At 44.5% G+C, this 13,261-nt stretch overlaps 2 protein-coding genes and 1 long non-coding RNA gene across 14 annotated transcripts in view; 2 read left to right on the top strand and 1 right to left on the bottom strand.

Moving 5' to 3' along the window:
- The window catches only part of RECK (reversion inducing cysteine rich protein with kazal motifs), a gene marked incomplete at its 5' end in the record, with an annotated part of 44,185 nt that extends 38,720 nt beyond the window's left edge, over positions 1-5,465 (top strand). For all 4 annotated transcript variants that reach the window (XM_081883898.1, XM_081883899.1, XM_081883900.1 and 1 more), the window contains 3 exons: positions 879-952; positions 2,319-2,474; positions 4,885-5,465. In XM_081883898.1, coding sequence (XP_081740024.1) covers positions 879-952; positions 2,319-2,474; positions 4,885-5,100 — 446 coding nt within the window. In that variant the 3' untranslated portion in view covers positions 5,101-5,465. The remainder of the gene's footprint in view (positions 1-878; positions 953-2,318; positions 2,475-4,884) is intronic.
- LOC309354413 lies at positions 2,505-4,451 on the top strand. The gene is made up of 2 exons (XR_014162274.1): positions 2,505-2,619; positions 3,668-4,451. It is a non-coding gene; the product is annotated as an uncharacterized lncRNA (long non-coding RNA).
- A 2,000-nt stretch (positions 5,466-7,465) lies between the features above and the next one.
- The window catches only part of LOC309354160 (zona pellucida-binding protein 2-like), a 26,529-nt gene continuing 20,733 nt past the window's right edge, over positions 7,466-13,261 (bottom strand). For all 9 annotated transcript variants that reach the window (XR_014162175.1, XR_014162176.1, XM_081884125.1 and 6 more), the window contains 2 exons: positions 11,515-11,587; positions 7,466-9,698 (listed from right to left, as the gene is read on the bottom strand). Coding sequence is in view for 7 of the 9 variants with exons in the window: in XM_081884125.1 (XP_081740251.1) it covers positions 9,305-9,698; positions 11,515-11,587 (467 nt within the window). In the remaining 2 variants the exon portion in view is untranslated. The remainder of the gene's footprint in view (positions 9,699-11,514; positions 11,588-13,261) is intronic.

The raw sequence follows: 13,261 nt of genomic DNA, 5'->3' as shown, positions 1-13,261 counted from the left end.
ACGCCGCAACCCCAGAGTCGTCCTCGGCGGGACCTAACAGTCAGGGGTCCCTTTATCTTTAAGGAACTATGAGAGCATCCCTGCCTCCAATTCTTTTGTTAGCCATAAAATCAAAGAATTGTAGAGTTGGGGCCCCAAGGGCCATCTAGTCCAACCCCCTCAATGCAGGAATCACAGCTAAAGAATCCGAGACAGATGGTCATCCAACATCCGTTTAAAAAATTCCAATGAAGGAGAGTCCATCGCCTTCTGAGGGGGTCCGTTCCACTATCAAACAGCACTTACTGTTAGAATGGTCTTTTTCTTTTTTTAAAAAAATGCATTATTATTATTATTATTATTATTATTATTATTATTATTATGTTATTGTTTTTTTTAACAGTAACATGATAAATACAACTGAGAAAACAAAGCAAAACTTGGTCGAAATGTTCTTTCTAATGTTTAGTTGGAATCTCCTTTCTCGTAATTTGAATCCCTTAGCTTCTTCCTACCCTCTGGCTCTGTCTCCCATGTGACAGCCTTTCAGATACTTGAAGGCGCTATCCTGCCACCTCTCAGTCTTCTCTCCACTGTTCCTCATAAGGCTTGGTTTCCAGACACTTTATCCCCTTGGTCACTCTCCTCTGCCTGCACACATTCCATCTTGATGACCTGTATGCAGCTATGTCCATGAAAGGGCTGCGGCCTTCATGTTCTGCATCTGGTTGATCACTGTGTGAAGCAGGATGTTGGATAGATGGGCCTTCAGTATCACCCACCAGGATCCTTACAGTCCTCTGGCATTTTTAGAGAACTCAAGATGAACCCATAAGCAGTACATTCCTTTTACAAGTCACTCTACTCTGTCTCTCTCTGGGGGTCTGCTTGTTATGCAGGAGCTTGCTGTTCTTTGTATGCTGCAATACTCAGGGTCTTGTATGATAAAGAAAAGCTGGATACCTTCGCCAAGGTAAGTACCTCTAGTTTTCTTATGACAACTTTATAGTATTATACAGGGCTTTTTTTCAGCCAGAAACTCTCAGGTGAGCACCACTGCCATTCTAAGAGAATGAAGGAAACCTTCATAGTGAGTTCTGGCACCTCTTTTTCTTGAAAAATGGCACTGGTATTATGGCTGTAGTCCAGCACCCAGTTCTGTCTGAAAAGGCATTCAATGGAATTTACAATTGCAATTGAAATGGGGTGAGTTCAAACAAGGCTTTGCTAGTGGATTCTATGATGTTAGTCTTGCATGTGCACTGTGCAGCCTATATCTGCAATGGGGGTGGATATTGAAGGCTACCTGCCAAGTGATTGCCTCCCATAGTGTGGTTATAACCACTTGGTATGCCGGACATCCAACATTCTTGTAGTCCCCAGATCACCAGTTTTGTTTATATATTATTGAGTGTGGAGTTGTCAGAAACGTGTACTTTCTGTAATTGAAGAAAAGTTAGTAGAGTTAGGAAAAATGATGCCTTTTGCATCTGAAAAGATATTTGTACTCACTTGGCAAATCTCTATTGATGGGAAATACATCTTTTTTCCTAATGATACCAGCTTATTATCTCTCTAGCAGATTAACACATTGATTGATCTTTATTACGGCCATTGGCCCGTCACACCACCATAATGTACTTGAACCTCCAATTTTAAAACCGCCAAAACTTACAAAAAAACAGACAAGAACCAAAGCAAAACAAAAACAAAAGACCAACATCATACATTACAACAAATTTGTAGCATAAACATCGCCCTCTGCTCATAAATTAATAGAAGACATCAATGGTGATATCACCTAATTACATCCTAAACATAGATCATGGTTTAAAGGGATTATCCGAGCCACACAGGAGTCCGTTTCTCTTCTTTAGGGATAGGACGCTGACCAAGAATCTGGCAACCATGAGTGATCTTAGGGGGTCATCATCATTTAATAGATATCTCAGTTTGGCTTCAGTCGTATCATCGGCAATTCCCTTAAGATATTGAGCAAGAAACTTGCTCCTGGCCGATAAGTGAAAAGCACAATCAAGAATTATGTGATGCAACGATTCCGGTGCCCCACAATTACAATCACATAAGAGCGATATCTGTCCATTGGAGAATCTATTTCTCAGCACGTTCGATGGGAAGGTGTTGAATCTTGCCTTTACAAAGGCATATCTATGAGCTGAGGAAGTTAAAGAATTCAAATAGTTTGGGAGCCTTAAGAGGGGTAATAAACCAAGATTTAGAGGTGAGCAGGTACCATTGCCCAAGATCATTTTCTGCTGCAAGTTAACACAATTTTGTAGCATGTCATAAATGGTACAGAAATCTCATTCTTCTTCCAGATAATCAACAAAGGGCCAATCACTGTACTTGAAATACTTCAGAAGATCCGCCTCCATGTGTCTGTGCCACAATGTGATGTTTTTGGATACTTCAGCATAGAATCTGAAATCGTGATCCTCATCACACCTGTTGATCAAAACCCTAAGCCTCTTCAGGTATAATTCACCATGGGGGGGGGGCGGAGGATTGCATGGGGCTTTATCTATCTTGTTAGGCATAAATGTTTATAATGAAACGCTGCAAATAAATAAGAACAAAACAGCCTAGAGCTCCAACCAATTGCTCCAATGAGTTACAGTGGTGCCCCGCAAGATGAATGCCTCGCAAGACGAAAAACCCGCAAGACGAAAGGGTTTTTCGGTTTTTGCGTCGCTCCGCTAGACGATTTTCCCTATGGGCTTGCTTCGCAAGAAGAAAGCCCATAGGGAAATCTCCGGGGACCTCTTTTAAATGCTGGCGGTGGGGAGCAAAGCCTTTCCCCCCTCCGGCCTTCAGAAGAGGTCCAGGAAGGCCGGCGGGGGCCGAAAGGCTTTGCTCCCCACCGCCAGCATTTTAAAAGCAGTCCGGGATAGCAGGGAAGCGCTTCCCGCTATCCCGGACGGCTTTTGAAGGCAGGCGGGGGCGAAGCAAAGACTTTCGCCCTCCGCCGGCCTTCAGAAGAGGTCCAGGACCTCTTCCGAAGGCGGGCGGGGGGCAAAAGTCTTTGTCCCCCCTGCCTGCCTAACTGGGGGCTTTTAAATCGCCCCGGGACTGTCCCGGGGCGATTTAAAAGCCCCCGGACGGCTTTTGAAGGCAGGCGGGGGGGAGCAAAGACTTTCGCCCCCCGCCGGCCTTCAGAAGAGGTCCAGGACCTCTTCCGAAGGCGGGTGGGAAGTCTTTGCTCCCCCCCGCCTGCCTTCAAAAGCCGTCGGGGAGAGCAGAGAATCGCAGCGTGTTTTTCCGCTCTCCCGGGAAGGCAGGCAGGGGGGAGCAAAGACTTTCGCCCCCCGCCAGCCTTCAGAAGAGGTCTAGGACCTCTTCTGAAGGCTGGCGGGGGTAAAAGTATTTGTCCCCCCTGCCTGCCTTCCTGGGGGCTTTTAAATCGCCCAGGACAGCAGAGAAGTCTCCGCTGTCCCGGGAAGGCAGGCGGGGGGGGGAAGCAAAGACTTTTGCCCCCCGCCAGCCTTCAGAAGAGGTCGGGGGACAGACTGTCCCCGGACCTGGTCTGAAGGCGGTTTCCATAGGAACGCATTGATTGATTTTCAATGCATTCCTATGGGAAACCATGCTTCGCAAGACGAAAAACTCGCAAGACGAAAAGACTTGCGGAACGAATTAATTTCGTCTTGCGAGGCACCACTGTAATTAGACTCCTATGGCGATCACGCACCAGAGCAACTCTGTCTCACACCTGCTTCCTGAAGCTGAAACTGTGCAGATGCCGTGGAGCTAACTACTAATGAAAAGACTGGGAGACCACCACCAGGAAGTGATGCTGACTGCCCATCACTGACTGGAACAGAATCTGGGTCCTAGAGAGAGACGAAATCATATCCATTCCATCAAAATCTGGGCTAGGATCAAGAAATCCACTTTTTTCCAATGTCTGTATTGAGAATCAGAGAATTGTAGAGTTGGGCTAGGATCAAGAAATCCACTTTATCCAATGTCTGTACTGAGGATCACAGAACCAGAGAATAGTAGAGTTGGAAGGGACCCCAAGGGTCATCTAGTCCAACCCCATGAAATGCAGGAATCTCAACTAAAGCATCCATGGCTGATGGCCATCCAACCTCTGCTTAGAAACCTCCAAGGAAGGAGAGTCCATTACCTCCCAAGGGAGTCCATTCCACCGTCAAACAGCTCGTCCTGTCAGAAGGAATCTTCTTTCTTGTAACGTGAAGGCCCTGGCTTGAGTCCTCCCCTCCAAAGCAGGAGAAAACAAACCTGTTCCCTTTTCCATGTGGCAGCCCTTGAGATACTTGAGGATGACTACCATATCTCCTCTCAGTCTCCTCTTTTTCAGGCTAAACATACCCAACTCCTTCAGCCATTCCTCATCAGGCTTGGTGCAGGTGCAGAATCCCAGTTCTTTTTAGGAAGTAAGAAATGAATAAAACTCAGAGTGCCTCTGGTCTAAGAAACAAACAAACTGATTTTATGGTTTCTATAGCTAGCAAATTGTGGACCACTTTTATGACTAGCTGATGCTTCTCGGGATTGCATTAGATGTGTTCTGAGGATGTCTTGCAAACTTCAAAGTATATACTCGAGAAACTGACTTCTATTCCCTGACTTCTGTCAGGATAAGGTAATTTATGCTGGGGTACCTAACGTGGTGCTCTGCAGGCATTGTTGTTGGACTCCAACTCCCATCAGCCCCAGCCAGCATGACCACGGGTCAGAGATGATGGGAGCTGTAGCCCAACAATGCCTGGAGGGCACCATGTTCTCTACACCTGGACCGGAGCATTTAAGGATGCCATCTGAAATTGGGGGAGAGGGGATACGGGAAGGGAAAAAAAGCTACTGTATGTTTTACGTAGTAGAAAGATACATTGGAAGCTCACTTTTGCTTTTCCCTAGATTGAAGCCTGCAATAAAGAAGCAGAAAAGATAGAATCGCTGATCAACTCTGACAGTCCTGCTCTAGCATCCCATGTTCCACTTTCAGCACTTATCGCAGCCCAGGCGGAAGTTTCACGCAAGATGTCGTCTTCTTGCAGCCTGGTTATGCAAGCACAGTGTACTTTCTTCTGGAGCCTTGTGCTCACTTTCACAGCCACAATATTTAATACGTAGTGGCAAGTGAGGTTTGTAATTTGATTTGCGAAAGACATTCAGAACTTAACGGTGTATTAATAATGTAACATTAATAATGTTTCTGAGAGGAAACTATATGACCAAAGTGATTACTCCACACAGCACCAGCAATAATGTACAATTTACCTGGGAGACCGATTCCCCCTGCCCTGAGTTGAAGGCTCTGTCTGTAGTGTGCGCATTCGTTTCTTTTGATCCTCTTGTCATTTTTGGTCAAACAGTTTTGGAGAGTTTTGCAATGCTTCCAAAATCAGGAAAACGTGTTGAGTGCACATGGTAGCAAGACAAAAGAAATGACTGTCTGGACAGTTAAAGTGCTAGCATACCGCTTTCAACTATATGGAGGAAAAAACATCCTCTGTCTCAAGCCTTAAACTGCAATTCAGCACTCAAGCCAGTAGGGATTGAAGAAGCTTAACTATGCACGGTTATTTGGAAGTAAATCACACTAAGTTGCATGGTGCTTACAATGCGGTACAAGTCAGGTTTCACATTTAGGAGCCTTGCCTTACCCTTGCATTTGCTAAAACAGGGATAGGGAACCTATGGCCCTCCAGAATTTGTTGAACTACATTTCCTGTCACCCCTGGCCATTGACCATGCTGGCTGGGGTTGATGGAAGTTGGAATCAACAACATGTATAAGAAGATGGTGAACAGAACTATCACTGCAGTGGAAACAGAAGTTTTTCACTTCCTGTGACCTCCTGTTCCTTTTGAGTGGAGGAGGCCAGCTAGTGACTGGGAGGCTCAGCCTTGGGGGACTGCAGCCTTCCTACACTAGCTGGCCCCCTATCTTTGGAGGGGTGGAAAACAAGACAAAATAGGTCTCATGCAGCATACAGGGCTATGCATTCCTCCCTATATCAAAAGTTGGTTGACAGTGTGGACTTTTATCTATGCAGGGGTGGTTTGGGAGCACGTGTCTCTGCCAATGTTCCTCCACAGCCACATAGATAAACTACACACACAAAGCAGCACCCTAAGCTTATTTATGGGCCTGCTAGATTGGTCTCTTGCTCCGTCCAGTTCCCAGGGACAGAACACCTCTTGCGAAGGCAAAGGAACTGTTGGATCAAGGAAGCTATTTTGATTTCCATGTAAGAGGAAATCGTTATGCAAGCCCCCCCCCCAACCGAAACTTTGCAATAATTTTATACAATATTTGTCTATTACTAAGAGGAGGGGTGGCTAACGACCAGCCCCTTGGGGGGGGCTGGGTACAGTCCCCAAGCAAATTTACCTGTGCTCCCCAGCACCCTGCCAATTATGCTGGCGGCACAAACCAGGAAGCAGGGGGTGGGGATAATGCAGACATGGGGCTGAGGTGGGCAGAGGTTTAAACTTCCCCAGTCATCAGATCAATAAGGTGATGGGTGAGGAGCAGGGAATAGCCCTTCCCATCAGCTGGTCTACACAGATCAGCCAAGGAGAAGGGAGGCTCTCTGTGTATGCATGTTTGTGTGCGCATGTGTGAGTGTAGGGTGGCCACACCCACTATTGCCATGCAGCCCCGGGTGGGGTGGCCAGAAGTGAATGTGACCCTCAAGCCAAAAAAGATTAGCAACCCCTGACTTAGAGGTATATCATTCAGAATATTTTAAAACAAAAATTTCTAAGTGAAACAAATTGCTGCTACTTAACTTACCAAAAAAATGAACTGAATAACTCAACTGTAAATACATTCTATATTTTATTATGAAGAATATAGCCATGAGCCTAATTCTGCAAAGAGTAGCATGTTTGTGTAAAATTCTACATGCAAAGAAGGGTTTTGCAGAGTGTCCCTCCCGCAATGTCAATCATGTTTTAAGCTAGCATCTTTCTTACATAAAAAATGTATGCAATATACAGATGCAAATGCAGTATTCTCTTGACCTTTTTTTTATAGAAGCAAAGTTATGAAGAATTCAAGCTATTTATATGTCATTCTAAATATATCAGTATTTGCATACTATCTAAATTTACACTTTAGTGTGTTCATATTTTATACAAAGCATATGTTTTAATTCTTGGGGCTCAATCCAGTGGGAAGATCTTCGGTAGAAGCCTATTTGAAGTAAATCTGAGCTCTTGCCCAGCTCCTATTCACTTCAGGACGACATTCCCGGGAGACCCGTCTGCTGGGTTGTGCCCTGTTCTTGTGCACCTGAACTTTATCTACATGAAGTACTTTGTATCAGTATTACGATAGCCAACTTTTGAAGTGTATACAGGTTGCATCGTCTTTGCCAAATTGTTGAACTTTAAAAGGAGGAACTGAAAATTAATTTCAACGTTTCTGTGTTGTCAAATGTCGTGGCAAGTGTTTTGTATTCTTACAAAAAGAAAAAAAGTCTTTGCAATGCAATATGAAAACCTTTATTTTAATAAAAATATTTTTTATTTTCTCACGTGTCCTTTAAAAATATGGCAACTTCATAGAAGGTATAAAATGGCATACTTGAATACTGGAACTTTCATTTCTAGAAAACAATAGGCAGCTGTTGGATAACCAGCATCTTCTCTTATGCTGCTGGAGGAGACCCAAAGGGGGGAAGGGACCATCACGTATTATTCTGCATCAAAGCAACAGCACCCCAGTCCACTATGTGAGGTGGGCTGTTTCACTGAATAGGGACTAGTACTAAAGTGAGCATAGTACTAAAGGAAATATCTATTATGCACATGCGCCCTTAAACGGTGTGCTCTGAACTGCATTCCTACTGCTATGGGTTGGCTGGTTTTACCTTTTACATGGTTTTACATAGAAGGGGGAAACAGTATTGTAGAAAATCTGGTAAGTAAAGGAGGTGTGGAATGGCAAGGCCTCAGACAAGAGCTACTACCTTAGTCATGCAGCATAGGGAAACTTGGACCCTGTAACTTTAATACATGTGTTAAGAGAAATTTCGGCAGATGCTGTTTCTCATGCTTACATGTTGCCCCTTCAAAATCCTTTTTCTTTCCCACAAAATCCCAGTTATTAACAGTAAAGAGCCCTGTCCTCTTCTGCATTAACTCACACTGCCCAGTGCAGAAAAAAATCAATTCATTCCACAGGCCAGGGTGGAACTGAAGAAAAAGGTAAAAACCTCTGTGTCAGCCGATTTCCGAGAGCTCAAACATTCTCTGCATGGATTTTAGGTGCTGTTCTGCTCCTTTAGCATCTTCCTATCACCCATAATACGTAGCACTTCAGCCCCCTGCCCAAAAGATGATTCTGAAATTTGGCTCAGGAGCAGCCTCGGAGCATGAGGAGCTGAAGTGAAAAGTGGGAATGTTTCCTTGCATGAGCTTAAGGGCTTGGGTTGCATGTGTAAATGTGATTTGGAATTCAGTACGTTACGAGATTTCAAGATAATTTATGAAATATTTTTACAAAATATTTAAAAACACCTGTGAGCAGTAGCTCATTTCCCCCTCCAGGACATTAAAGGATTGTGGGTTCCACTGTACATTTTCTCCTTCTTTTAGCAGAACAATGGGTCAAAGGCAAACAAGGGTTCAAGTTTGTATAGGGTGAAGCAGGGGTTGCCCTGTCATTTGCCAAGCAATCTATGGTCCCACTATGCTAGTGGCTGCTAAAACTGGTATTATTTGGTTTAGACTGCATGCATTACAAGCAGCAAAGCAGATAACAATATTAGACAATTTATTCAAGGGGTTCTTTTCTCTAACAGGCTCTTAGACTTTTCAGTATTATGATATGGGCCCAAGTCATGTTGCTCCAGATTAACCATTTTGAACATATTCTTCTAACTACTACTAGCAATACACAATGCAAATCACATAGAATACACAGAGATTATAGTATTGTATATGGTATATCCTTACATTTTCCACTTGGCTTACAGAATACAATAGTTCTAAACTCAGCATCGCTTTTGGTCTAGATTCTTCTTTGGCTCTGTAGCAAGTTCTTTGTAAAGGAAGCTTCTTCAACAATTTCCATTATCTGCTAAACTGGACAGTTTGCCAGTTTGAGGGGGGGGGGGAAATGTGTGTACTTCAATGCACTGCCCTCTTGAAGCTATATTATCCTGCTGAAGTGCTCTCCAGAAATAGAGTGACTGAAAATTGCTTCCCAATTGCAAGCACTAAGCAAGCTCATTTTTCAGCTTTCTTGCGAACATTGTTTAGGAAGTTATTCCTCTGTTTCCTAATTGTAGGTTTATGCAAATCTGTGAAGAACCTTACAGCAGCTAGGGCAGATTGTGCTTCATTATGTCAACTAATCTCTGCTGATTGGGTGGCAGGTCCTTTGGAATAAAATTGTCATTGTCCAGCGTGGGTATTGACTTGTCTTCAAAGCTACTTTCTAAATCGCTTAGTCCTGTTTGGACAGGAGATGGACTTGTACCAGCAGTGGTGGGTGGTTCTGTCGCTTCGTCATTGCTTAACAATCCCACCGATTCATCTTCTAGAAAATCAACTTTGTTTCTGTGCATTTTGATGGGGCTTAGTTTGCTTCTTTGCTCTTGTACTTCTGCATCACTTGCAATATTCGCAAATGCCTGCAGCCGCCTCTTAAGTCCAGATTCTGCTTCTCTGATGTATTGAGCAGCTATTGTTTTTTTGCAGCACCTACTTATGATGCTGTGTGAGAGATGTGGAAAAAATTAGTCAGGGCTGGTATTACAGGTGAACATACTTCCTATCCACTGCTAAGTAATTCATTTGGGAATGAAAGGGACTTAAGTATAAAGGGGTTGGGGTCAAGCTGTATGATGGGGAGGGAGATTTGTGGCCTTCCAAATGTTACTGGACCACATCTGAAAACACTGACCATTCTGGCTGGGGCTAATGGGAGTCCAGTAACATCCAGTAAGACCACAGATTTCCCACCTCTCCCGTAAGATACACTTACCCTGCTGTGGCGAAAGCTCACAAATTGTTCATACACAGTTTAATGAATTACATAAAGTGTAATCATGTAAAAACAAATAGACACATCAGCAGCACAGAAAGTTAAGTGCAGCTTCCAAATTCCACTATTATAGCACAGCCCTTTCATGAATGAAGAAGAATTCTCAATCAGCATGATATTGACATTATATCCCCTGAAACAGATGGGAGTCATGCCAGACACCAGCACATACGTCTCTACCAAGGAAAAGGAAATTCAGGGCAGTTGATTTTCTTCATTTACTTTTTGATAGTTCACCACCCTTTCCCCACCCTTGGCCGTCATGGTGAACTAGGGTCATATACACACCATACATTTCAGGCCCATGGCTTCTCCCCCAAAGAATTCTGGAAACTAGTTTACTCCTCGCAGACCTAGAACTCCCAGCACCCTTCTCAAACTACAGTTCCCAGGTTTCTTCAAGGGAGGCCATGTGCTTTCGATGTGACCCTGGACATCAGCTGAAAGTTCTACGCAAAAGTGTAGGAAAAGACCTATGGCTCCTTCCCTTGTTACAAAGCAACACTGGGAGCTGGTGATTTGAAGGACAGAAACCAGAGTGGAGTTGCCTACCTGGAATAAGGCCACCCTAGGCAAGGCTGACAGGCTGACGGGAGTGGTAATTCAAAAGAGCTGGAGGAGCTTGGAGAAGTCTGCCCCAATCCATTTTCCCAATCCTCTTTGCTTAAACAGAATAGGGCAGGGGAAGAACTAACGCCCATTATCAGTGCTGCTGGCCAGTTCAAGCTTGGGCTGCTTTAAAGTTAAAATCAAAATGTTGGGAGAACTGATAACAGATCTCTTAAGCACAGGCTGGGGGTCCTCAGACTCAGGGGCCAAATGTGGCCCTCCGGGTCTCTATCTAGCCTTTGCAACTCTGCCAGGGCCACACGACCATGCTTGAGTGCTTTTGCCTGGCTCAAATGCATCCTTGAACTCTGGCCAGACCTCCTGCTGGTTTGGACTGAGGGTGAGGAAGGCTGTGTGAGCGTCTGCAGAAAGCAGCCTACTGTGGCAAGGCAGGGTTTCCATTCGTTGGTCTGTTCCCTTCCGCCTCTGGCCCTGCCTGCTGCTGGCAGGCAACCTCCAGAAGATCGCTCAGAAGGCAATGTGGCCCCATGGCTGAAAAGGAACCCCCTTCCCCACTTCTAGCATAAGATGTCATTTTGGCCCTCAGCAAGGATTCAAACTATCTTCAAAGTCAGTGTAGCAACTGCTCTGTGATTTGTGTTGCGGTTTTGTACAACTGTGTGGAATGTAAGGGGCTTTTAAAGGAAAAGCAGAAGTTAATTCAAATCTTTTGTAAGAAATTCTAGGCAGAAAACTGCTAGCTGCCTTCATACACATCACATATATGACACCTATAGAACTTGCTATGGAAGCCATATTGTCCTAAAGTGTCCAGCAGCAACAGGCTTCAGCTCCTGCAGTCCAGGAGGGCACAGGGGTTAGAGGTGATAAACAGATGTAAAGTATAAGTTCAATGTAAAAGAGTAGGGTACTTACAGCCAAATTGTCACAAGAATAAGACTGGTTCCTGCGGAAGATATTAAAAAAACCATCCACATTGGTAGAATTTCTGAAAAACATGAACAAGAACAGAGATCTATTTAGCATGGCGACTATAGACAAACATCACACACACACAAGCACTTGAAAAGGGCTTGCCAGCCCACCTCTGCCCCCTGCTAGTGGGCCTCAAAAAGGATGCTCTTCCAACCTTTGTTCCGATCCTCAGAGCACGAGGTAGGTAAGGGAGGTAGCATCACACCCACACCCATTGTCCTCTTTTCTTCATGCCTCAGACCGCTCCTCTTTGGAACACAACAGCAGGTCCCATGGCAGCAGCACCACCCTTCTTCCTCCCTGTTGGGTTGTGCTGCTCTCTCTTACTCTCTAGGGGACATAGGATGGCCATCAGCCTTGGCAGGGCCTTGCCGCTGTGCAATTTAAGTGGATTTGTATTGCAAATTCTCTCGGCACATAACACCACAGCTGTGAAGGCAGGCAGGAAAGTGTGTGTGGTGAGGAGCTAGAGGAGACTTCCCCAACACAGTCCCATCCAGATATTAGGGACCACAAGTCCCCATCATCTCCAGCAAGGTTCAGAGAAGATGGGAGCATCTGAAGAGCACCATGCTGGAAGAGGCTAAGCTAGAGGGAGAGTTGAGCAGGGATTCCTGTTGTTCAGTGCCGTCCAGCTTGCTATCTAGCCTTTCCCCCTGAATGGAATCTACAGTTCTTCCTTCATATGACTAGCAGAAGCATCGTGAATTAGGCAGCAGGTATGGAATTCGACAAATCTGCTTAGTGATAACCAATACATATCCTGTAAATATGCTATAGCATGGTCAACAACCATTCTGGGTGACTTAGAATTTCAAAAACAGTAAACAAAATCACACAATAAAACCATTGAGCAAGCCACGTACAAGAACCTAACCCACCAATCCTCAAACCATGCTTTTTCCCCCCAAAGGAAGAGTTTTGTGCTGCCCCCTAAAAACAAGACTTGGACTTTTGCTAGATATGAACACTTCCCAAAAACCAGCCAGAAGCACAGTGACTGACGCCAAGGAAGAAAGCCTGCTTTCCTGGCATCAATGATTGTGTGTTTGGCTGTTTCTGGACAGAAATCAGAAGATGCATCCTATGAAAATCAGTGAAGCATTCTTCTAGTAACTAGATGATGCCGTAATGATTATGAAGACTCCATAATCATGGAGTTTCAGTATGTTTGATAAACTAGCAACCTATGCCAAGAGAAGTGCAAAGTTGAAGTCCATGAATGTAGTTCAATATGCACATTAAGACACAGAGAAATGCTTTTTGGTCAATGTGACAACTAAAGCTAAATGAAGTCTTTGGGCAAGAAACTCCCAAACATTGGGAAAACATTGGGAAAGGGTATTCATGCCCTAGAAGAGGAGGGCCAGCTTGTCTGTCTCAGCACTTTTGACGTCAGTAAGAAGAGCCCTGACGTTAAACTTCACCTGCCAAAGCATCAAGACAGCAAGTGATTTAGGCAGCTAAGCAAGTTCAGCAGCAGGGCTAGGAGGCAAGGACAAACCACTCAGCTTCTCTGCTCATAGTCCTAACAAATCCCAAGTTCCCAAGTCAACTAACTCAATAAACGGTAAAGAAAAAAGAAATGTAGATTGAAGCCAGAACTGTATGGGTGAGGGGGCTGTCCTGCGTAATGTCATCTGTATACCTATTGATCTAACTGGGTAGAAATTGTTACTGAAATGAA

This window comes from Podarcis melisellensis (assembly GCF_964234715.1).
Source record: "Podarcis melisellensis genome assembly, chromosome: 13".
In the NCBI taxonomy this organism is placed as follows: domain Eukaryota; kingdom Metazoa; phylum Chordata; class Lepidosauria; order Squamata; family Lacertidae; genus Podarcis; species Podarcis melisellensis.
The sequence above is the reverse complement of the archived record's forward strand: the minus strand, read 5'-3'. Positions and strand labels throughout refer to the sequence as shown.